General features: G+C 38.9%; 1 protein-coding gene across 3 annotated transcripts in view; it reads right to left on the reverse strand.

Moving 5' to 3' along the window:
- Nucleotides 1-20,622: 20,622 nt before the first annotated feature.
- RB1CC1 (RB1 inducible coiled-coil 1) overlaps nucleotides 20,623-26,137 on the reverse strand; it is a 74,813-nt gene continuing 69,298 nt past the window's right edge. For all 3 annotated transcript variants that reach the window (XM_049781906.1, XM_049781905.1, XM_049781904.1), the window contains 2 exons: nucleotides 23,240-23,310; nucleotides 20,623-22,052 (listed from right to left, as the gene is read on the reverse strand). In XM_049781906.1, the coding sequence (XP_049637863.1) occupies nucleotides 21,975-22,052; nucleotides 23,240-23,310 (149 nt within the window). In that variant the 3' untranslated portion in view covers nucleotides 20,623-21,974. The remainder of the gene's footprint in view (nucleotides 22,053-23,239; nucleotides 23,311-26,137) is intronic.

Here is a 26,137-nt window from a genome sequence, read left to right on the forward strand (position 1 = left end):
TTCTAAATATCAGAAGTGTTTCAGGAGACCTGAAAAAGATGAATTTTCTCATGAAAAGTAGAAGTCTCTTTCATATAATTGGGATTACATTAAAGTTACCAGAAAAGAAGAGATACATTTAATAAAACAAATAGAATCAACAACTCTGGTCCCTAATTCTGGGATTGGCTTGTAAGTATTGGAATACCTAATGTCATGCATTTAGGGAATAAATGTTACTTCATAACAAGACTGAATAAAACGAGAAAAAATAAAAATATACTTCACAATTTATTTTAAAGGAAATTATTTATACTCTTAAACTATAGTTAATACATTACTGAGAACTGAAATTTTTAAATGGCTATTGAACTAAGGACACCCTCCAACTGCTATGAGCAGGAAGGGGTTTGTGAAACAAAGATCTGCCACAGGCCATTGAAGCTCTAGTATCCCTAAGTAGGGTTCCACATAAGCAGGCTTATGTGGCTCAAAGACTAACAAAAAACTTGTTTTGTTAATATCTGAGTTCAAAAGAAGCAAACAGTATTTTTTATATTTAAAAACACTGCAAACCTGAATGCCGGCAATCTCAGGAGGAGAGACTGGGTAAGGCCTCACCCTGCAGAAGCCATCCCAATTGCACCCATCACCCTTACTCACTGATTCACCAATGGTTCTGCTTCCCCACTCATCTACTGCTCTCTGCAGAGAACTAATCTGAAGTATGCAGGTATTTGGGCTGACATTACCAAGGCTGTTATTTGAAATTAAAGATAGCATCTTATTCCTGCCATTTATACTTTATGCCTTCTGGTTCTTCAGTCTGGCAGCTAAAATCATGCCCATGAAAACCACAGTTATCAGCAATAGTGCTTGGAATTCTTGGACAATTCCAATGTTTTTAATAATACTGTGTTCCCCTTAGGAACAAACCAATTTAGATGCCCATGTGTATTAGAAGCCACCTAATGTTTAGAAACAAAATAAGTATCAGAATTCTCAATTAGGAATACTAAACCTTTTGACTATGACTTAATGACCAAATTGCAAGATACAATAATTTTCAAAAATTTTCTTATGGCTGTGCTTTTTTATTTTTCTCTTTCTTCTATTTTATTTTTATTTTCTTTATTTCTTCTTTTTTAGTAACTTCACTCTCACTTACCTGGAAACAAATGTATTATAGTCAACTATGTAAATTATGTGATTCATGGTCTTTAAATAAAGTCATTTATATTTTTTTTAAAAAAAAGATGCTGCAAACTTTTTCTTTTTTCTTTTTTTTCTTCTTAGTCTTGTCTTGTCTTGTTTTGTTTTGTTTTGTTTTTGTCTTAGTTTCGGTTTTGGAGCAACACTAAACAATGTTCAAGCCTTATTCCTGCTATGAGTTCAGAAGTCAGCCTCCATCGGGCTCTGGGCATCATTTGTGGTTCTGGAGATTGAGCCCAGCAAACAGTCTAAGTTTCAGCTTTGCATAAAATTATACAAGGGCAAAATTTGAAATAAATTACTCCTATATTTTATGGTTTGTTTATTATGAGTCAAATCTATATTAAGTAGCAACTGGATGCCAAGTACAGTGTTACAAATTATCGATGAGATAATGACTCAAATAGTCAGAGCCTTGCCATGGAAACAGGAACTGTTATGTTATAGAAACATACTTCCTGTTGTAATTCTTAATAATAATTGACATGGAAATCTATAGAAGCTACTTGAAACTGATTTTTATAATTTCTATTTTTATATATTCTTTACTTATTATTGTATATGTCCTTATATCTTGTATATGTCCTTATATCTTGTGTGATATAATACTACTTGAAAAATAATTTGTTATTCTTGGTTGTCAAGTTCTGAGGACAAGATTCTGTATTTTATTTAATAAAATAATGGTGGGGCTATCTTGTTGATTATATTCATCAATTGTCATAATGATGTAAATTTACAATTATAGGCCATTATAAACTTGTCTATATAAATAAGTGTATTTAAGAAGTATTCAACAGGCTGGTCCGATGGCAGTGGTTTATCAGAACTTATTAACGTTCGTATCACAAAAGTTGGTATATAACCCCCTACTGCTCAATTTGACTGGCTTTAAAGAAAAAAGAATAGGCCAACACCTTTTCTTTTATATGCAGGTAAAGGTTCAGATTTTCTTCTAATTGGGACCTATCTGCTGCTTCCTCTATTTTAAGTTCTCTTTGCAGCACTTAACATTTTTCTCCTGGGTGAGGCAGGGTGAGGAGGAGTGTATGGAGTTGTTGAAGAGCACTAAGGACGTGTGTAATAGAACTTACCTTCTCTTTTTCATCCTCCATTGACCCTAACATGATAAAAACATGCTAGGATATAAAACATTAGATCTATATAGGATATAAAACATTGATTCATGTAATGAATGCTTTGAATGATTTTTATTACACATGGCAGGTTGAAGAAACACTCCTGAAGGTATCTGTATTTTATTTTCAAATGACAACCCAAACTTAGCTGTCAAAGTTTGGTCAGTCTCTATGGTTACTAAAGCACTGAACCACCACAGCCAACTGCACTGGAGGAGGGTGGTTGAGTTTGGTCAACACTGGTCAGTGAGATGCCTGCTCCTGCTGGCCCAGACATTGGTCTGTGAAGTGAGAGAAGAAAAAGTCAGTCTAGTCAAAATCTTCATAACCTAGAAAAAGTAATTTAATTTTAGTGGGGCCTGAATGGTAGCACAGTGGTAGAACATTTGCCATGCACGAAGCTGACCTGGGTTTGATTCCTGGCATCCCATATGGCCCCAACCCTGCAGGGCGATTTCTGAGTGCAGAGCCAGGAGTAAACCCTGAGAACCACTGGGTGTGGCCCCAAAACCAATCAAAAAAGATATTAAAAAAAAAAAAAAGAAAGAAAGAAAGAAAGAAACAACTGTCTGAAATGACTTGGAGTCTGGTACAAATGTCTTTAAGGACCATCATTGCTAATATAATTGTTACAGTTAAACCAAACTGCAGACAAACGTTTTGGTTTTCTTATCCAAGTATCTGTCTCCTGTCTCTTTGTGCTAGTATCTGGTTTTTCTTCCTTACAGCAAACACCTTACTTTTCTTATGCAAATATCTGGCTTCAGATTCCTTGCAGCAGACAACCAGTTCTGCTTCCATTTTTTTTATCTTAGGTTTCCCACACTTTTTCAGTCCTCATGATTTTTTTTTAATTTTTTAACATTATTTTTTTTAATAATATATTTAAGCACCATGTTTACAAACATGTTTGTAGTTGGGTTTCAGTCGTTTCAATCATAAAAAGAACACCTCCCTTCACCAGTGCAGCATTTCCACCACCAATGCCCCACCCCCCATCTTCCTCCTCCCCACCCCTGCCTGGATTCCAGACAGGCATTCTACTCCACTCACTCACTACCATTGTCATGATAGTTGTCAGTGTAATTATTTCTCGAACTGAAATCACCACTCTTTGTCGTAAGCTAGCGGGTGTGACCCAAAAACAAAAACATCTGATTAGATATGTAATATTTGATGTAAATAAAATTATAATTAATTATTGTGAATGTATAAAAACTCTTAGCTGGATAGGAGTAAACAAACCGTTCTTGCTCTAGTAAAAGCTACCTTGAACATCATGTATAAATGACACACTTAAGGCCAAGTGCTGAGAAATGTTTTTGTCTTTCATTTAATTTATTTTTTTAGTTTTTGGGTCAGACCTGGTGGCTCTCAGGGTTTACTGGTTTACTCCTGACTCTGTGCTCAGAAATCGCTCCTGGCAGGCTTGGAGGACATATGGCATGCCAGGAATTGAACCACCGTCTTCTGGGTTGTAGTGTGCAAGGCAAATGCCCTAACTCTGTGCTATCTCTTCAGCCCTGTGTTTTGTCTTTTAAAGAACCTCCTTTAATGCTTCCTGGAACTGGTTTCAAAGCCAGCAATTTTCTAGGCTATTGCCTGTCATGAAGTTCTGTATCATTCCTTCAAACCTTAATAATAACCTGCTTGGATAGAGTATTCCTGGTGAGGTGTTTATTTCATTGATATTTTTGTTCTATATCTTCTCTAGCCTTCAGGCTCATAGTTTCATTTGATAGATCTATTGTGAATTTTATGAGCTTTCCCTGTATTTAAGTTCCTTTTCTAATCTTGCTGCTTTCAATATTCTATCCTGTCTCGTATTTTATAATTTTGACTACAACATGAACTTCTTTCATTTGAACAGTGCTTTGCTCGAACCCTTCAAACCTCCTTGATCTGGGTGTCTATTATTCTAAATGCTGGAAAATTCTCATCTATAGTTCTGAAGATTTTCTATGCTGATTTGTACTGGCTGACCCTTCTATGCTATTGTTCTCACATATTGAACTAGGTGACCCTCTCTGTGACTTTCTCACTGATGGTTTTTTGGTTGGGTTATTTTTATTTATTTATTTATTTATTTTTGGTTTATGATCAAACCAGATGGCATACAGGGGTTACTCCTGACTCTGCACACAGAAATTGCTCCTGGCAAGATCAGACAATCATATGGGATGCTGGGAATTGAACCTAGGTCCGTCCTGGTTTGGACACATGCAAGGCAAATGCCCTATCACTGTGCTATCGCTCCGGCCCCTCATTGAGTTTGCTGAGCTCCTGCCACGCTGAGAGTGAATCTTTGTAGTTAGTCCCCCTGGGACTCCTTGAGGAACCAGGCTGAGAATTTATCTTCATTTCCTGCTCACTTTCACCAGTGAGAGGAATTATAACTATAATTATAACTATAAATAAACTTTCATGAGGAACTGCCACACACTTCAGTAATTGTGGAGCTGGGTCTATTAAAATGGCAGAGGTTAGTTGTAGAAGCTGCAGAAGCCTATTTGTAAGAAAAGGGGATTCCTCTAGCATATTTCTTATAAAAATATAAATATTTAAGAATAGCTAGAAAGATAATGAATACCCTTTGCAGACCACACACTTAAACTTAAGGAATATTACAAAACCGTAATTCATCTTATTGTTATTTTCTTTTGTTTTGTTTTGTTTTTTTTGGGCCACACCCGTTTGATGCGAAGGGGTTACTCCTGGCTAAGTGCTCAGAAATTGCCCCTGGCTTGGGGGACCATACGGGACGCCGGGGGACCGAACCACGGTCCTTCTTTGGCTAGCGCTTGCAAGGCAGACACCTTACCTCTAGCGCCACCTCACCCGCCCCCTTATTGTTATTTTCAAATATACCTTATTTTTCCACACAAGAAGTACCCACTATTTTACTTTTTAAAATTTCCTTGCAGTTATACTATTATCGTATACCTATAAAGAACATTATTAGGATTTGGATATCTAACCAGCATTTAAAAAAATTGAAGTTATTTGTATAAAGCAAATCAATATTCCTAATGTTTAAAATTTTCTCACATAGTAAAAACTAGGTTCTTTGTGTATCATGTTCAAATTTATTATTTGCAATATCACAAAACTGAAAATTACCTAAGTGCCCACTGACAGATGATTGCATAAAGAAGATGAGGCATATATGCCCAACAGAATGTATTTGGTTATAAAAACATAAAATTATGCTTAGTGAAATAAGTCAGATGGAAAAAGATAAACACCATATGATTTATTTATGTGGTAAATAATAAAGCTAAGCAAATGGATTGACTGAATTAAGCAAAAATAGACTTCAAGTTATAAAACCAATTAATGACTACCAGAAGACCAATTAGTGATAATCAGAAAAATAAGTTAGTTTTTATAGCCAATATTATACTTAATGGTTAAAATATGATATTCCTTCCCTTAAGATGAAGCACAATACAAATTCGCTGTCACTATTATTAATCTTTGTTTCTTGGGACACCTTTGGCAATGCTCAGGGGTTAATCCTGGCTCTACACTCAGGAATCACTTCTGGTAGTGGTCAGGGTACCACATGGAATGCCCATGATGTATGTGGGTTGACCGCATACAAGACAAGAGACCTCCTTGTTATAATATCCTTCTGACTCCACTGCTGTTCTTAAATGTAATTTTCAAAGTTCTTGCCGCACAATCAGTCAAGATACCCTCCATCTTTTTCTTTTTTTTGGGGGGGGCACACCCAGCGGTGCTCAGGCGTTACTCCTGCTGCCTTCTCAGAAATAGCTCCTGGCAGGCACGGGGGACCATATGGGACACCGGGATTCGAACCAACCACCTTTGGTCCTGGATCGGCTGCTTGCAAGGCAAAGCCGCTGTGCTATCTCTCCGGGCCCGAGATACCCTCCATCTTACCAGCAAAGAATTTGCCCAACTCTGCAACTAATCTCAAAAAGAATACGATGCTGTTGAATATTCCCAGGTAGATTATCTTGACCGACAAAATCTCTCAGTATGGGGCAAGCAGATGCCCATTTCTGCCAGAAGATACAGCAGCTCAAAGCCACACCTGACACCTCTCTGCAGAAACTATCCAGCTCCACAACTAACTGCCAACATATCAAATTGTTCCGGCTCTATAGCTCCTGAAATAATTTGGTTTCTCCTCACCACAGTGCTGTGTCATTTTAGCAGTGTTAGCCCAGTAGGATCACAGCAAATCACATGAGAAAGGTGAGCTTAAACCATAGTACAGAAGGGGTCAGAAACATAACACAGCTGTAGGGCATTTGTCTTGCACGCAGCTGACCCGGGACGGAGAATGGTTCAATTCCCGGCATCCCATATGGACCCCCACACCTGCCAGGAGCAATTTCTGAGCGCCGCTGGGGGTGGCCTAAAATAAATAAATAATAAATAAATAAATAAATAAATAAATAAAAACCAATAGTACAGAAAACTCAACTAACATCAACCAGCCTCGTAAATGCTTAATGACTTTAGTAACACCATTGTGACTTATAAAATGATCACAAATTTACTTTTATTTATTTCGGTTTTAATAATTCTATTTGCCTTTGTGTTGTAACAAATAATAAAAAGAAGTAAATTTGTTCGTGCCTGCAAGGGTACAAGCTGGGATAGTGAGTGGAACACTGGGGACATTGGTGGAAAGAACAAATTGTGGGAATATGTGTTGAATCACTGAATGCCTGCCTGAAACAATCACACTATGAACAATAAATGGGTAAATCAAATAACTACACTTTTTAAAAGAATAGATAAATATTTTAATTTAAAAATAAATTAAAAATAATTTGAGTGCTGCAGTGATAGCACTGTGAGGAGGGGATTTGCCTTGCATGCAGCTGTCCCAGGTTCAATCCCCTGCATCCTATATGGTCCCCTGAGCCTGCCAGGAGTAATTTCTAAATGCAGAGCCAGGAGTAACCCTTGAAAACACACACACACACACACACACACACACACACACACACACACACACACACACACACACACACACACACACCGGGTGTGGGCCCAAGAAACAAACCAAAGTAGAACCTATCTAACTGTGGGTAAGAGCCCTGCTAAAACAGGGCTAATATTTGGATAGTCTTGTAAGGAAAGCAAGCTTCATAAGAAAAAGTGCAAGCATGCATCAGAAGCACCAGTGTGGGGCAAAACAGAAAACAAGCTGGTTGGGAAACTGTAGGATAGGAAAACTAGTTTAGTAAGTAAGGGATGTTGAAAATGCAAACATGCATCAGGGGCCTGACAAAGCAGGAAATGCCTTACTAGATAAATGCAAACTTATGCAGGTTTCTGAGAACTTAAATAATTTTGCTTAGTATAAAACAAGCTACCCCTCAACTTTAAGATTGTACTTAGGGCCCGGAGAGATAGCACAGCGGCTTTGCCTTGCAAGCAGCCGATCCAGGACCAAAGGTGGTTGGTTCGAATCCCGGTGTCCCATATGGTCCCCCGTGCCTGCCAGGAGCTATTTCTGAGCAGACAGCCAGGAGTGACCCCTGAGCACCGCTGGGTGTGGCCCAAAAACAAACAAACAAACAAACAACAAAAAAAAAGATTGTACTTTAAGTGTGCTGGGGCATTTGTAGTTTAAGTAATCGAGTACCTACTTAGCTCCCTGACTATGTAAATCCTTTGTCCTAAAAATATATATATTAATTTGTGGAGAATGGTTTACTAGACAGAAATATGGGAAGAGGGCCGTTTAGGTAATCCCAATGCCCGAACACCCATTGTGTCTGTTTTATTCTTTGTGACCAGCCTTCCTTCCTTCCTTCCTTCCTTCCTTCCTTCCTTCCTTCCTTCCTTCCTTCCTTCCTTCCTTCCTTCCTTCCTTCCTTCCTCCCTCCCTCCCTCCCTCCCTCCCTCCCTCCCTCCCGTCCTCCCTCCCTTCCTTCCTTCCTTCCTTCCTTCCTTCCTTCCTTCCTTCCTTCCTTCCTTCCTCCCTCCCTTCCTCCCTCCCTCCCTCCCTTCCTTCCTTCCTTCTTTTTTTTTGTTTTTTGTTTTTTTTGGGGGGGCCACACCCGGTAATGCTCAGGGGTTATTCCTGGCTATTCGCTCAGAAGTTGCTCCTGGCTTGGGGGACCATATGGGACTCCAGGGGATCGAACCGCAGTCTGTCCAAGGCTAGCACAGGCAAGGCAGGCACCTTACCTCTAGCGCCACCGCCCGGCCCCTCTTCCTTCCTTCCTTCTTTCCTTCCTTCCTTCCTTCTTTTCTTCCTTCCTTCCTCCCTTTCTACCTCCTTCCTTCCTCCCTTCTTTCCTTCCTCCCTCCCACCCTCCCTCCCTTCTTTCCTTCCTCCCTCCCACCCTCCCTTCCTTCCTTCCTTCCTTCCTTCCTTCCTTCCTTCCTTCCTTCCTTCCTTCCTTCCTTCCTTCCTTCCTTCCTTCCTTCCTTCCTTCCTTCCTTCCTTCCTTCCTTCCTTCCTTCCTTCCTTCCTTCCCTCCCTCCCTTCTTTTAACCATTCTTCTTTTAACTCAAGATTTAGTTGTATCCCGGGCCCGGAGAGACAGCACAGCGGCGTTTGCCTGCAAACAGCCGATCCAGGACCAAAGGTGATTGGTTCAAATCCCGGTGTCCCATATGGTCCCCCGTGCCTGCCAGGAGCTATTTCTGAGCAGACAGCCAGGAGTAACCCCTGAGCACTGCCAGGTGTGACCCAAAAAAAAAAAAAAAAAGATTTAGTTGTATCCCATAAAATTAGGTTTTAAAGGGTCTACTTTGAGAGGTATAGTTTTGGTTATGGAAAGAGAGATTGTTCACCAGTAGATGGCAGTGGTGATTTTATTTCTGATAAATCACAGTCAAATGTCTAACATGCTTGCATGTCCAATGTCTTCCTCCCTGTGTCTTTCATCTCTGTCGACTGTTCATGTATAATTGTTCCCGGTACTGTTGCAGTTTCCTAGTCTTGACTCCCTTCCATGTCATGCCTATTATTTCCTTTTAAACCAAAAGATGATCTACCAATCTCCAATCAAATGTTAAGAGCCTCCTGGGACTTAGAATGTCAAGGGAAAACAGACAAACTGGTTCTCAAAATTGCATTTTACTTGTTATTCTCACTCTATTACGTGGCTATATCAGGGTTTTTTTTTGTTGTTGTTTTTCTTTTTTGTTTTTGTTTTTTTGGTAACACCTGGCAGTGCTCAGGGGTCACTCCTGGCTCTATGCTCAGAAATCGCTCCTGGCAGGCTCGAGGGACCTAATGGGATGCCGGGACTTGAACCACCATCTTTCTGCATGTAAGGCAAACACCTTACCTCCATGCTATCTCTCCGGCCCCTATATCAGTTTTATTTTTATTGTTTTCCCAAACAGTGATATCTCATAGTTATGTTCCTGACATACAGAGCTAAAGATGAAATAAAGTCAGATACAGACTTATCTGACTTATATAAACTTAAAATAGATACAGATGGATACATACACTGTTATACAGAATTATTATATATCCCGAGGCCAAAGAGAGAGTATAGAGGTATGACACTTAGCTTGCATGCAGGATTCAACCCATCTAGTTCCCTAAGCCCCACCAGGAGTGATCCCTGAGCACAGAGCCAGAACCCTGAGCACTGTGGGTGTGGTCCAAAAAGAAACATAAAATAATAACAATAATGATAACAAAAGATCGAGCACTGCTGGGTGTGGCCAAATAAAACAAGAAATATTGGTTTGAATAAATTCTATGTGCAATTTGAATAAAATACATATGTAATCTTATTTGACAAATATTGATTAAATCCTATCCAATTTGTTATTTATATGGATAAAATGTTGCAATCCACATAAAATCTAAACTGCATATAAAATATTAAATGTATGTGTTCTTTATTCTCACTCATTCTTGAAGCTTTAGGTAAATGCTGGACATGAACACAGAAAAGCAGGGCTGGTCTGTAGCAACTGCTGCTGTGAGGACCTATGTAGGTCTGGGAGCATCAGCACAGAGCCATGAAGCTCTCGACATATTCCCAGGATTTAGCATGGCTGAAAAATCTACCAGAAAACTCAGCCTTAAGATAAGATAAAAGGGCCCAGAGAGATAGCACAGCGGTGTTTGCCTTGCAAGCAGCCGATCCAGAACCAAAGGTGGTTGGTTCAAATCCGGTGTCCCATATGGTCCCCAGTGCCTGCCAGGAGCTATTTCTGAGCAGACAGCCAGGAGTAACCCCTGAGTACCACCAGGTGTGGCCCAAAAACCAAAAAAAAAAAAAAAAAAAAAAAGAATATTCCTAGGAAGGCAGCAACTTTTGATTTGCTGTTAAATAAAACTTGCTTCTTTATTCTGTCTAATAAAGAGTGTGAGACTTACAGAATTATAAGCAGCTTTTCTTAATTTTTAGTCCAAACCTCACTATGCTCAGTAGTTACTCCTGGCTCTGCACTCTGGAATCCTCGGTAGTGTGGGGGAAGGAGTTGCATGCATGGGGTTTTTGGAATTGGCCACACATGTAAGGCAAGTGCCCTACACCCACTGTACTATCTCTCTAGAGGGCACCAAGAATTAAAAGATTCTTCCTAGTAAAATTCTCTTACAGTATACCACAGTAGTACCTTTTCTCCCCCCAAGAAATGATAAATAACAGAAGATAGCATTTTAAAATCTCTTTTTATTCTGTAGTATTTGGAGCTAGTATTTTTTTTATCATCACAGGATAGAACTCTCACTTTATACACTGATTTACTAGATTTTATTAATGTCAGTGCCTAGAAAATGCTTTTCCCCCTGCCTGCCTGCCAGGAGCTATTTCTGAGCAGACAGCCAGGAGTAACCCTGAGCACTGCCAGGTGTGACCCCCCCCCCCAAAAAAAGATAATAAAGGACTGGGAAGATAGTAGAGTGGGAAAGGCACTTATTTGCCTTGGCTGCCTACTTTGAACTCTGGCACACATATGGTCATTATTCAAGCTCTACCAAGAATGATCCTGAGAGATGAGCCTTGTGGAAACCCAGAACACTGCTGGGTGTGGTCCCAAAAATCTCCATAAAATAATCATAATAATAACAACAACAACAAAAGATTTGATCTCTATCTCCTATCTTTAAAAGTTTTGTTGTTAAAATAATGTGTTACAGGGGCCAGAGAGATAGCACAGTGGTAGGGTGTTTGCCTTGCACGCAGCCTTCCCAGGACAGACGGTGGTTCGAATCCCGATCCCACATCCCATGTGATCCCCCGTGCCTGCCAGGAAATATTTCTGAGCACAAAGCCAGAAGTAACCCCTGAGAACCACTGGGTGTGACCCCAAAGCAAAACAAAAATAATGTCACAGTAGTGTTAACATTGTCTGCCTTGATATACAATTACCATAACTCACTGTGAACAACTGAGACCAATCCCTTCCCCCATGGCCCTTACGTTGCTCCTAGTCCATCTACTAATAAGAACCTTACATGGACTTTGCATTGACCCCATGATAATCAGCAGGCCATCAGTATGTGGATGGTGTTGAATCTGGTTCTTAATTTGAATAAATAGCTGAAATAACAAGCTGGATTTCTCACACTAATCCTTTGCTTTATTCAACCCTCAATTGGAAGAGAAGCATGGTGATTACTTTAATGAACAACCCTATTCTTCCTTCTGTCAACTATAATGTGCTTTTATTGCCCAAACACATATTCTCATTGACTAAAAATTTTATTATACAGGGGCCGAAGAGATAGCACGGAGGTAAGGCATTTGCCTTGCATGCAGAAGGTCAGTGGTTCGAATCCCGGCATCCCATATGGTTCTCCGAGCCTGCCAGGAGCAATTTCTGAGCATAGAGCCAGGAGCAACCCCTGAGCGCTGCCGGGTGTGACCCCAAACCAAAAAAGAAATGTATTTATTATAGTTTTTGAACTACAATGGTGAAGCTTAAGAGCTATTTCTTTGTCTGTAGTTGAGGCTCTCTGTGTAGTGCTCAGGGACCAGAAGGTGCCAGGGATCAGACTTCCCTTATACAAAGCCTGAGCTCAGCCTATAGAACTCTCTCTCTCTCTCTCTCTCTCTCTCTCTCTCTCTCTCTCTTTCTCTCTCTCTCTCTCTCGCTCTCTCTCGCTCTGATTTTAAATATTAAGCTCATTATTTAACTTAAGGTATTTTCTAAGAGAAGATGCCACTGACTTATTCTTTAGAATAAACTTTTACATCACAGGCAAGTGGCTGCCTTCTATGAGATGATAGTTAAGGGGTGTCGTTTAATCATTTTTACAAATTTTTCGGCATATTTTCTGAGGGCAGCTCCTAAAGCTACTTTCCTAATGAGTAACATCAGCAATAAAATAAAGGCAGAGTTGACTTCACAACGAACCTCAGTATATTTCTGGTTGATGTACTTTGTGGCTAACTTAATGTCTGCCTCACGCCACGTTTTGCTTCAAAACTCATTCTGACATCCTGAAGGAGCGCAAGCAGATGGTCAGAGTTCAATTCCCTCTGAACCACGTTTAAGCCTGACAGTTCTACTCTATGATGCTCGGGCGTGCGTATGTGGCACAAACAAGGATGCCCCCTGCGAGTGCACAGCGCCTGAAACGATGTGAGTCCCACGAGCAGGAAACGTCACCCCTTGCAAGCCCATGTGTGAGCCCTACGAGGACACCTCGGAAATCGCTTAACCCCACTCTTGTGATTCAACTACATGTGCTTGCCCAGGAGAGCACGTAAGCAATCGCTGCAAGCCTAAGGAGCACGAACCTCGATGTGCAAAGCAGTTAAGAGTACAAACAAGCACTACAGCCTATTGGCAACTCCTAACAAGCAGCAAAGCTGAAAATGTGGGAGGACCACATGCAAACACATACGCAGTCCTTGCCCCCTGCCCTGCCACTGCCATTGTCACAGTAGCACCAACAATGCTGAAGGGAGAGCAGACGGAATATAGCCAAACAAATGGAAGTAAAGGGAAATGCTCAGGACCTCGGCTAGTGAACAGGACAGAGAAGAGGTCAGAAATGAACAGCCTTAAAAACTGAGAGCCCCAACTGTCTTCCATGGACAGTACATACTGATTGTTTTTGATTCAAGAATCTTTAGAGGATTAAGAGCAACATTCCTGGATCATGTGCCGACTATCTTAGTTTAATAAGGTTAAACCTATTTGCAGATTGAAGGGTCTCAGTGTATTGGGACAGACACCTTTGTTGTGGGCTAGTCTAAAGGGATTATTTCTTAGGGGGAAATTATTTACCTAACCCTCTTATCATATCCTTTACTAAAATAGTGAACGTGTTTCCAACATTTCTGTGAACTTCTCTAACAAAGTAAATGAACCTGTGGAATGGGATCTTAAGAATCTTTTCTTTGTCCTGGATAAACAAATTTACAGCTTGTATCTTTTTTTTTGGGGGGGGGAGGAGGATACACCCAGCATAGCTCAAAGATTGGCTTCTGGCTCTGCGCTCAGAAATCGCTCAACAGGCTCGAAGGACCATATGGGATGCTGGGAATCGAACACAGGTCCATTCTGGGTCGGCTACGTGCAAGGCAAATGTCCTACTGCTGTGATATCTCTTCAGTCCCTAGAGCTTGTAAGTTCTGAGCAGTGTGGGAACAGTCCTTAAAAAATAAGGCCTTACTGCGTGGGACTGAACACTGCTATTCTGTTCACATAGAATGTTAAAACTGAATTGGGGCTGAATGGATACTAATGGGATGAAGGCATCTACCTTCATTATGGCCAACAGTTTGACCCCCCTGCACAGTCTATGGTTCCTGAGCACTGTCAGGATGAGCCTTGACCACTGAGACCAGAATAAGCCACGAAGCACAACTCGGTGTGGCCCCAGACAAACAAGCAAATGAAAACATAAATGCAAAGCAAATCACGTCAACTTGTAGGACACTCATGTTTGATGCAGACACCTGCTTGATGAAGGATCACCTATCCCCTTTGCTCCCACCACCTACATCTGTTGACCAGAAACGTCAGGAGAAAAATTCATAGGAGAGCAAACCTGACTCTCCATTTTATTAATCTATCGACATTCATATATACATATTTCAGTGAATCAATTGCTCTCATTCATCATTTCTAAATGAGTGGGATTCCTTTTTCCAAAAACACTGCTGGGTGTTCATATTACTTCCCTTTTAAAGTAATGAGTTTCAACTGTCCTTCCTTTATATCAATACTTGTTACTGTTAATTTTTTTAATTTAAATCACTCTAGTGGCCAAATACAAAAAATAAACATTTTCATTTAAAAATAATTTTGTTCTTTATACATATGCTTTAATTCTTTTTATATTCTAGATACCTACCCTCTGTATACATAACAAATATCTTCTCTGTCTGACTTACCCTTCTCTATGAATAGGGTTTATGGATAAAAGTAATGATTAATTTGAATGAAATCCAGTGTTTCAATATTTTTTCTAGCTTTTGGTTTTTGGGTCAACCCCAGCAGCACTCAAGGCTTACTTACTCTTGGTCAGTGCTCAAGAATCATGCCTGGTGGTGCTCAAAGGACCACATGCAGTGCTAGGGATCATATGTACTGGCAGGGTCAGCTGCGTGTTAACCCCTGCATTATATCTATGGCTCCTCAATGTTTTATTTTAATTGCGTTGCTCAATAACTGTTTTACCCAAAGGGATATTTTTTCCATGTTTCTTTTCTTGGTTTTACCTTTTCATATTTATTTAGCTTTGTGATGTTTGAAAGTTTTCTCCACTTTTTTTAAATTCTCTTTAAATAACAAAATATGTGATCTAGGCTAAGGCTCACTTATTTTCCACCTTTTATTAAAAAAAGCAGCCTTTCCCTAACGAAGCAGTGATATCTTTGTAGGAAATCAGATTACATATATGCAGGTCTACTTTGATTTATTCTGATTTGACCATGATACAGCCTAGCACTAAACTTGTAAGGCAACAGATAGAACTTTCCAGAGGTTCTCTTTTCAGGTTGACATAAATGCTTTTGCCTTAGTGTAGTTCTTTTGATCTCTTCCCTGATGGATGTTGTCCCTGTGTAAGGAAAAAGATGGCCATGTGTCTTAATATATGTAAATGGCAGTGATGGTATCTGATTTTTCTTCACCGCTAATTCCACTTTTTCTTTTTTTTTAATTTTTTTAATTCCACTTTTTCTAATAGGAAAAATTGAACAAGATTTAGTTTATTTCTTAATCCAATATGCAGAAAAAAATAAAGTTGCATAGAAAACTAGGGAGCATTTTGCATCATTCATAATTGATTTTCCATGCCCGAATATATATACAAAACCTATTAGAAGTAGTCTAGATATATTTTGAAGTTTCATAGAAATAAGATAGTGCTACATCTAGGAATTTTAAATATTTTCAATTTTTCATGCATAAACATGACCCGCCTAATTTTCATTTGAGAAACTGATGCTGAAATACCTATTTTTCATGTATAATATTTGAAATGATCTTTTAGTTTCTAGAAACAAAATAAAACCATATCTACAATGGCTGTGATTTTTCTGAAACTATGATCTTCAGAAACTGACATACAAAATACTTGATGGGAGGTATTGATCAGTTTCTCTCACACATCCAGTGGAATTACTGTACTGAGTCTAGACCAGAAGCATTTGGTCGCTGCAAACTTGTCTTGTGAAAAGCACATCCACCCTCAGAATGCACCTAGTTCTCATACAAATTGGAGCAGCTAAATTTGCCGATGGAATTGCTATGTTATGAATTACTTTCTCCTTTCTCTTAATGCACTTGTCTTCTTCAAAACGTTGTCAACACTTTCAGGTGCAATGACAAGTGCTTGTGGGTAAATCTTTGTGGGTGAATCTTTCAAGGAAGATTTTTGTTAAGAAAATAACTTTAGGTTAAGTTGTTTTTGTTGTTGTTTCTTGGGCCATATGTTACTGTTGAGGTGTTCCTCTTGGCTCTGCACTCAGCAATCATTCCTGGTGGTTTTTGAGTGTATATGAGATGTCAGAGATCAGACTTGGGTTGGATGTGTGAAAGGCAGCCCAATCTTTATTTGGGGGCCACACCTGGTTGGTGCTGAGCTTACTCCTGGTTCCGCCCTTAGGGCTCACTCCTGATGTTCATTGGAGCAAGAAAAGTGCCTTACCCACTGTACTCTCCAGTCCCCCCAAAGCCAATTTTGATTTACTACTATGAAAAATCTAGTCCGCTTGCATTTACAAAGACAGAAAATACTTGCCTGAATTTCTTTTTGGAATTGGGAAATCTGCCAGTGTCCCAGTAGTCTGTCTCTCCTTTTCTCATTTTCCTCTCCCAACTTTTATCCATTAAATCTTACATTTTCTTTCATTTTATCATTAAACTTTTACTTACAAAAGTAGATTCACAGAATATAAAATATTGTATACTATAAACTTTTATGATTCCGTATGTTGTGAATACTTTCCCATCTTTAAAAATGGTTCTTTTGTGTTTGGGCTACATCTAGAAGTTTAGGCTACTCCTGGCTAAGAGCTTGAGAATTACTCCTGGTGATTTTGGGGAGACCATATGGGGTCTGAATCTGGGTCAGCCAGATGCAAGGCAAGCATCTTACCCATTGTACATACTATCACCCTGGCTCATTTGGTTTTCTGGATCACACTTTTCTCTGAAAACTATTGGGATTATCCTGCTGTGACACTTGCCTTCTTTTTAATATCATCCTTTACTTGGAACCATAAAAGCACTTTTATTTCAGTTAAAAAAGTGATTTTTTAAGTTAAAAAATTGATCTTAAATTAGTATTTCTGTAACCTTATGAATGCAACCTCCAATGAGTGAGGAGTCCCAGTGATAATACAAAAGTAGCAAGACAACAATGAGAGAAGTACAAAAATAGTGTATAAATGAAAATCATATATTTAAAACCAGGGTGTTAATGCCTTTGCTAATATAGAACAAATGCAACAGTAGCTTTTTGTAATCAATTTAGTATCATGGAATTTCTTTGTGAAATATGTGCACGGTATTTAAGAAAACATGTATCTTATGTATGTATGTTTTCCAATTAATTATAATAAAACTGTCAATGTTTCACTAAAAATAATCGATGTTGAAAACAAAAAGTCAGCAACAGGCAAAACATATCCTGGAAAGCAGACATCAGGTAGTTTAATGAGAACCAAACCGCAACAGTCAAAACTAAAAAGGTGCCCATCGGCTCTTTAAGCTCCTGTTCTCCCTTGAGCTCATCTCTTTAGCTTGTCTCAATGTTTCTTTGCTTGTTTTCACTCTGGAGAAGCCCGTGTTCTCTCTCTCCCATTATATGTAAGTTTCAATAACAACTACCTGCTAATAAAAAATAAACTCTTTACAGTTTTCCTCTTCCTACTATTATGCATTAAATACCTTGCATTTTCATTAATGCATTTATTTTTATTATTAAAACTTTTTGTGACATTGGTGATGGGAATGTTGCACTGGTGATGGGTGGTGTTCTTTGCATGACTGAAACCCAAACACAATCATGTATGTAATCAAGGTGTTTAAATAAATAAATAAAAACTTTTTGTTGGGGCCTGAGAGATAGCATGGACGTAAGGCATGCCTTCCATGCAGGAGGTTGGTGGTTCGAATCCCGGCATCCCATAGGGTCCCCCGAGCCTGCCAGGGGCTACTTCTGAGCATAGAGCCAGGAGGAACCCCTGAGCGCTGCCGGGCGTGACCCAAAACCAACCAAACAACCAAACAACCAAAAAAAAAAAAAAACCCTTTTTGTTATACACCCTCCCCAAATTGAAAAGAAATTGCCTGTCAAGGAGACAGAATCAGGGGTGGAAGAATCTGGGGCACTGGTGGTGATCTCAGGCATTGCTAGAATGATGCACACCTGAAATTCAACTATCAATAACTGAAAGTCATAGTCCCTTAATAAATATTTAAAAATCAAAAACACTTTCTTCTAGGATCTATATTGCTAAAGTTAAGGCAGAAATATAGACTAGAGGGCCCGGAGAGATAGCACAGCGGCGTTTGCCTTGCAAGCAACCGATCCAGGACCAAAGGTGGTTGGTTCGAATCCCGGTGTCCCATAGGGTCCCCCGTGCCTGCCAGGAGCTATTTCTGAGCAGATAGCCAGGAGTAACCCCTGAGCACCGCCGGGTGCGGCCCAAAAAACAAAAAAAAAAAAAAAAAAAAAAAAGAGAGAGAGAGAAATATAGACTAGAAACTTCAAGGTTTTACTGTCACAAAAAGAAAAAACGGTGAACAAAAAATTTGTACCTTCATATCTTAAAATGAGGAAAAGAGGGAGGGAATGAGGAAGAAAGGGAGGGAGGGATAGAGGAAGGAGGAAATGATAGAGCGAGGAGGGAGAAGGGAGGAAGAAAGCAAAGGATAGAGGAAGCAGGACAAAGGAAGAAAGGAAGGAAAGACGGAGGGAAGAAAGAAGGATTGAAAGGAAAAGTTACCAGCTTGAAGCAGAACTAAAGACTGAAGGAAGAAATTCCTGGAGAAAAGGTGATTTGAATAAAATAAGAAATATCTGAAATAGAGTTATGATAATTACACAAAAGCACAAGAAAAAGAAAAAAGACTTCAGAGACGATAAGCAGTACCAGGAAGGAATTATTTCAGTCCAGGGTCTGACTCAGCAGAAAATACGTAGTGCTGTAACAGTGAAAGCAACCAGAAAAAAACTATGCTTTACAAAAAAGGTTCTTAAGAAACACTAACTCTTTTTCTAAGATAAAGTATATCGACAGTATAAACCAATTCATCAAGAAATGGAGTTCAGTCAATTTGACACAAAGTAAAACTGGACTAAAAAGTAAAATTAACTCTAGGAACAAAAATGGTATCTAGGGGCCGGAGAGATAACACAGCGGTAGGGAGTTTGCCTTGCAAGCGGCTGACGCAGAACCACCGGTGGTTCAAATCCCAACATCCCATATGGTTCCCCGAGCCTGCCAGGAGTGATTTCTGAGTGTGGAGACAGGAGTGACCCGAGCGCTGCCAAGTGTGACCCAAAACCCAAAAACAAACAAACAAAAAATAGTATCTAGGACAGGGAGTAAGGAACATTGGTATTTTTTTTTTGAAAGCATGTTTGTTTTATACCATAAACTTTAAAATAAGGATTAAAGTTCATACATACAAGTTTTGCCCATAGGTTCTAATATTTATCATGGATGCTAGCAAAATTCCGTGTGCTGAAAGTTTAAACAGTTAAAAACAGTTCAAACAATTCAACTTATTGTGGGCAAGAGATAATATAGTGGTTAGGGCACCTGCCTTACAAGTATGACTCAGATTTAGCCATAGCACCCCTATGGTCCCTAAACCCACAAGGAGTGACCCCTAAGCATAGATTCAGGAGTAAGACCTGAGTATAGCCAGGTGAGGCCCCCACAAACAATATTCAATATTATAATAAAACAAAGTATATTTCTATTCAAATCTGAAGAGCAAATTTAGTTTTTAATTATAAAATAGAAAAATAATTTATTTTTACAATACCTAACAGTAAATACCTAGTATGTCCCCAACATTATTCAAATTATTTTAACATATAAAATTATCCCTCGAGTAAAAGCTTACTAACATGTACACAAGGAAACTAAGTTCAGAGTTTATACTACGTGCCCAAAGTTCAGAATCAGCGGCAGAATTGCAAGTCAGGAATTCTTTATTATATGTATACCGACTGACACTCAAAGGTAAGAAGTGAGTCGATGAATGGAGACTTTTTGGTGTCATTTTTCTTATTTTTATAACTTTATTAAAGTTTTGGACTATACTCAAAGGTATATTCGAAGGTGCTTTGGAGTCACTGCAGTTGTTCCTCAAGAGATGTGAGGTACTGGGGACTCAACTAGGATTCCGCATGCCTAGTCCCTGGGCCACTTTTCTTTAACTGAAAATATTATTGCTATCTTCACACTGCTTTAAAAAGGTCTACATGAAAACTGAAAGAATATACAACAGGATATTAAAAAATGAATAAGCGGGGCCGGAGAGATAGCGTAGAGGTAAGGTGTTTGCCTTGCTTACACAGAAGGACGGTGGTTCGAGTCCCGGCATCCCATATGGTCCCCCGAATCTGCCAGGAGTGATTTCTGAGCATAGAGCCAGGAGTAACCCCTGAGCGCTGCTGGGTGTGACCCAAGAACAATTAAAAAAAATGAATAAGCAACAAACTTCAACACTAAAGAGTGACATCCATGAGATTCTGGATTTGGGAGCATTGTCAGCCCTCAATTCTTCTGCACAACGAGGACATATTGAATCATGCATCATATTGTTCCACCTGTAAAAGAAAAGGGCTCCCTGGCAAATTCAAATAGACCCAGAGCCACCCAAGTCTGCTAAAGGAAACCACTCCATAAAAAAGTAATTTATTGCTTTTATATTTTGCATAAAGATGTCACTGAAGGATTGAATATAAACATATCATTTCTTCATTTATTCATTAATATGTTGTCAAATTCTGTTTTCTATACACCATTGATCCTTTTTCCATTTTCTGTACTAGATACACAACTTAAAAATAGTTAACGTATTTTTATATTTTTGAAAAAGAATCATTTTATTACTGTTCTCTAGCAACAAATCTGAAACAAATCTTAACCAGCTGAACTCATTTAAACACCTCCGCTCAATGGCAACTTGTCTAAAAGATCTAATTTACACAATACTTGTCTACATAATACTGTTTCACCCTGTTACATAGTATGTAAAGTACATTTTTATAATAAACATGTTCTCTTTTCATATGATACAAATGTCACACTTCCCACCAATCACTCAAATATATTAAAAATGCATCCTCCCTTAAAAGGCACACACATTTACAGGTTCAAATCTTTATTGTTTTAAAATTCTACATGTCTTTTACAATACAATATTTTGTTAAGTGATCTCTAAATGGTTAATGTACAATGAATTTTTTTTCTGGAAACTTAACCATGAATTACAACTCCACCAATATGATTATATTCTAAACAAAATAACGAAGATGTTGGGAAAGTATGAGTGCTGCATTTGAAACTCAAAAGCAGACTTTTCCCTTTAAAACTCGTGACCAATCCATCGAAAAGTGCTTTTAAAGATTGCTTCTTATGGCTGATTTTAAAAGCAGCCAAGCCAAATTTGAGTTTCTTTATGATCTCAAACATCAAAGGGCATTTAAAAAAATAAAACCATTTGCTTTAGTAATCTACAGAGGCAAACTCAAAATTATGATTATCTGCATGCAATAACACTCCTCCTTTAAGTAGTTTTGAAGAATTGACACATCTTATAAAGAATGTGTTAAAGAGTGCAAGTTTTCTGATACTGATTTCACAAAAGGACAAATGCTGGTAATAACTAACATTAATACCTAAGTTCAAGCTAATGTGTTTATGTAACAGGCAACTAATATGGCTAATTCTAAGCCTCAATGCACAGGGTATGCCCTTTGAGAAAATGAACTAGTTTGGTCCGCATGGCTAGTTATTTGGGTAAAAAAGACAAAATCGAAACCGAAACCATTTTAATTCAGTCATGGGCTTTGACAAATTTATTTTTCCTAAAATGTAGCCAGTTAAAAAGTAAATGATATTATACCAATGAAGTATATTGTTGACTTTTGTATAAAAAGATGGACTGCTATTTTTGGAGTGATGAATAAGCACTAAAGAACAAATCAGAAAAATGTCACAGAACATATTGATTTTTCTCCCTCATAAGTTATACTTTCTTATTCCACGACACAGCTTTTACTCTGTAAAACTTTGTCCCCAAAGGAACTTTAAATCTGTTTTGTGCCTAAAAAAGAAAGATAAAAAATAATCACTTAAATAACCAAGTCACAATTTTCATCCTAGACTACTACTCAATGCTAAATTACCCAGAGGATTAGAGTGGCATGGAGAGCTCTAATTTTCCTTCCTTTGGTTTTTAGGGACACACCTGCCAGTATTCAGGGCTTACTCCTGGCTCGGTGCTCAGAGATTCCCCCCCACTCCCCGTTGCTTTAGTGATCATATGGGGAACTGGCAATTAAATATAGGTCGGTGGTGTGCAAGGCATGTACTATTTCTCTGACCCTATATTTAACATATATACGAACATTCCACTAATACTCAGGAAAAAAATGAGGACGAATGCCTCCCCCCCAAAGAATTAGTAAAAATGAGTCATTATTTTAAGTATCTGTACTATAAAATTTAAACTCTATCAGTGTACAGGAGCAGAGAGGACCCCAAAAACAGAGTCAAGAAGAATGCTCAGTTAATTCCACTTTCCTATACCAAGGGCTGATTTCAGTGTATATTTTTCAGTGGAGAGCACATAAAAAATTCAATGGAGGTAGCATATAAGAATGGGAAAATGTTGGGGCCAGAGTAGTGGTACAGGCTCTAACCTAGGACGAACTGTAATTCGATCCCATATGGTCCCCCAAGCCAGGAGTGATTTCTGAGTGCAGAGCCAGGAAGAGCCAGGAGTAACTCCTGAGCATCACCGGGTGTGGCCCAAAAACCATAAAAAGCTAAGAAAATGTCGGCTTTGAAAAATATGGAGGCTGGAGAGATAGCATGGATGTAAGGCGTTTGCCTTGCATGCAGAAGGTCATTGGTTCGAATCCCAGCATCCCATATGGTCCCCCAAGCCTGCCAGGAGCGATTTCTGAGTGTGGAGCCAGAAGGAACCTGAGCGCTGCCGGGTGTGACCCAAAAACAAACAAACAAAAATAAAAAAAAAATAAGTTGACTTTTAAGCACGCTGTATATACATATTCCTTTACACATGAAAAAACTGTAATTATAGTGTTAGAAGGAAACAGGTTGTAGTTTTCTTGTCTGGACAGCTATGAGGTAAATAACAAATACTTATAAAGTTGCTGGCTCAAATTCATTCTGATTGAACTCAAGAGCACTTAAAAGCCAAGGAGAGCATAATTAACTATTGCATGAAGCTGTACATCTCCATCAATGCCAAGGTGAAGTCCTTACCTTTTTGGCTTGACAATATTCCTTTTCCATTACTTTCCCAAGCACCCAGGGTCTTCTCGTTGCACCTGAAGCTATTGAACCAAACCATTAGTTTCTTTTTGAAAGACACAGTTGTCAACTCTAATGAAAATAAGCAACAACTAAAACAGATGAAGTTCTCCTGAGTGAATGAATATGGCAGGCTCTTAAATCTGTGCAATCACTGAAAGGTATGGCTTGTAAGACACATGGAATTCAGGCCACTTTTCTTTCTTTTCTTTTTCTTTTTCTTTTTTTTTTTGTTTTTTGGGCCACACCCGGTGACACTCAGGGATTACGCCAGACTATGCTTTCAGAAATAGCTCCTGGCTTGGGGGACCATATTGGACTCGAGGGGTGGAACCGAGTTCCATCCTAGGTCAGCTGCTTGCAAGGCAAATGCCCTACCGCTGAGCCACCACTCTGGTCTCGGGTCACTTTTTAACCAACTTTACTCATTAAAGATGTATGTAATTCAAATCATAGAATAGCAAATTTCAAGACATGAAAGAGAACCTTGGGGCATAAATCATAAATGATAATTTAGGGATTTCTAAATTAGCTCAATAATGCCACCTATGGAAAGTGTTATCAAAGATGCCCTTTTGTATTAAAACAAAAACAAAATATTCCAATACCATGCTGTTTTGATAACTATTGCTTTGTAGTAAAGTTTAAAGTTGAGGAAAGTAATTCCTCCCATATTCTTTTTCCCAATGATTGCTTTAGCTATTCGAGGGTGTTTATTGTTCCAAATAAATTTCAAAAGTGCCTGGTCCACTTCTTTGAAGAATGTCATGGGTATCTTTAGGGGGATCGCATTAAATCTGTACAGTGCTTTGGGGAGTATTGCCATTTTAATGATGTTAATCCTGCCAATCCATGAGCAGGGTATGTGCTTCCATTTCCGCGTGTCCTCTCTTATTTCTTGGAGCAGAGTTTTATAGTTTTCCTTGTATAGGTCCTTCACATTTTTAGTCAAGTTGATTCCAAGATATTTGAGTTTGTGTGACACTATAGTGAATGGAGTTGTTTTCTTAATGTCCATTTCTTCCTTATTAGTATTGGTGTATAGAAAGGCCATTGATTTTTGTGTGTTAATTTTGTAGCCTGCCACCTTGCTATATGAGTCTATTGTTTCTAGAAGCTTTTTGGTAGAGTCTTTGGGGTTTTCTAAGTAGAGTATCATGTCATCTGCAAACAGTGAGAGCTTGACTTCTTCCTTTCCTATCTGGATTCCCTTGATATCCTCTTCTTCAGATCAGTGGAATAAGCTTGAATACTCAGAGAATGTTCCCCAGACATACAATCACCTAATTTTTGATAAAGGAGCAAAAAATCCTAAATGGAACAAAGAAAGCCTCTTCAACAAGTGGTGTTGGCACAACTGGGTAGCCACTTGCAAAAAATTGAACTTAGACCCCCAGCTAACATCATGTACGAAGGTAAAATCCAAATGGATTAAAGACCTCGATATCAGCCCCAAAACCATAAGATATATAGAACAATATGTAGGTAAAACACTCCAGGACATTGAGGCTAAAGGCATCTTCAAGGAAGAAACTGCACTCTCCAAGCAAGTGAAAGCAGAAATTAACAGATGGGAATATATTAAGCTGAGAAGCTTCTGCACCTCAAAGGAAATAGTGCCCAAGATACAAGAGCCACCCACTGAGTGGGAGAAACTATTCACCCAATACCCATCAGATAAGGGGCTAATCTCCAAAATATACAAGGCACTGACAGAACTTTACAAGAAAAAAACATCTAATCCCATCAAAAAATGGGGAGAAGAAATGAACAGACACTTTGACAAAGAAGAAATACAGATGGCCAAAAGACACATGAAAAAGTGCTCCACATCACTAATCATCAGGGAGATGCAAATCAAAACAACGATGAGATACCACCTCACACCCCAGAGAATGGCACACATCACAAAGAATGAGAATAAACAGTGTTGGCGGGGATGTGGGGAGAAAGGAACTCTTATCCACTGCTGGTGGGAATGCCGTCTAGTTCAACCTTTATGGAAAGCGATATGGAGATTCCTCCAAAAACTGGAAATCGAGCTCCCATACGATCCAGCTATACCACTCCTAGGAATATACCCTAGGAACACAAAAATACAATACAAAAACCCCTTCCTTACACCTATATTCATTGCAGCTCTATTTACCATAGCAAGACTCTGGAAACAACCAAGATGCCCTTCAACAGACGAATGGCTAAAGAAACTGTGGTACATATACACAATGGAATATTATGCAGCTGTCAGGAGAGATGAAGTCATGAAATTTTCCTATACATGGATGTACACGGAATCTATTATGCTGAGTGAAATAAGTCAGAGAGAGAGAGAAAAACGCAGAATGGTCTCACACATTTATGGGTTTTAAGAAAAATGAAAGACATTCTTGCAATAATAACTTTCAGACACAAAAGAGAAAAGAGCTGGAAGTTCCAGCTCACCTCAGGAAGCTCATCACAAAGAGTGATGAGTTTAGTTGGATAAATAACTACATTTTGAACTGTCCTAATAATGAGAATGTATGAGGGAAATTGAGAACCTGTTTAGAGTACAGGCGGGGGTCGGGTGGGGAGGAGGGAGACTTGGGACATTGGTGATGGGAATGTTGCACTGGTGATGGGTGGTGTTAAGAAAAAAAAATATTGTTATTCAATAATGGAATACAATGTATATACAATATATTATTATATACAATACATTGCATTATAAAAAAAAAAAGAAGATGATTGTAAAAAAAAAAAAAATTTTCCATTTAAGGCTAACAAGGTTAAATTCCATGGGGCTAAGTTTCTACCCCAAATATAATGACACAGACCTCAAGGCCCTATAAACCACATATATCACCCTCG

Source organism: Suncus etruscus, chromosome 10 (assembly GCF_024139225.1).
Source record: "Suncus etruscus isolate mSunEtr1 chromosome 10, mSunEtr1.pri.cur, whole genome shotgun sequence".
Lineage (NCBI taxonomy): Eukaryota > Metazoa > Chordata > Mammalia > Eulipotyphla > Soricidae > Suncus > Suncus etruscus.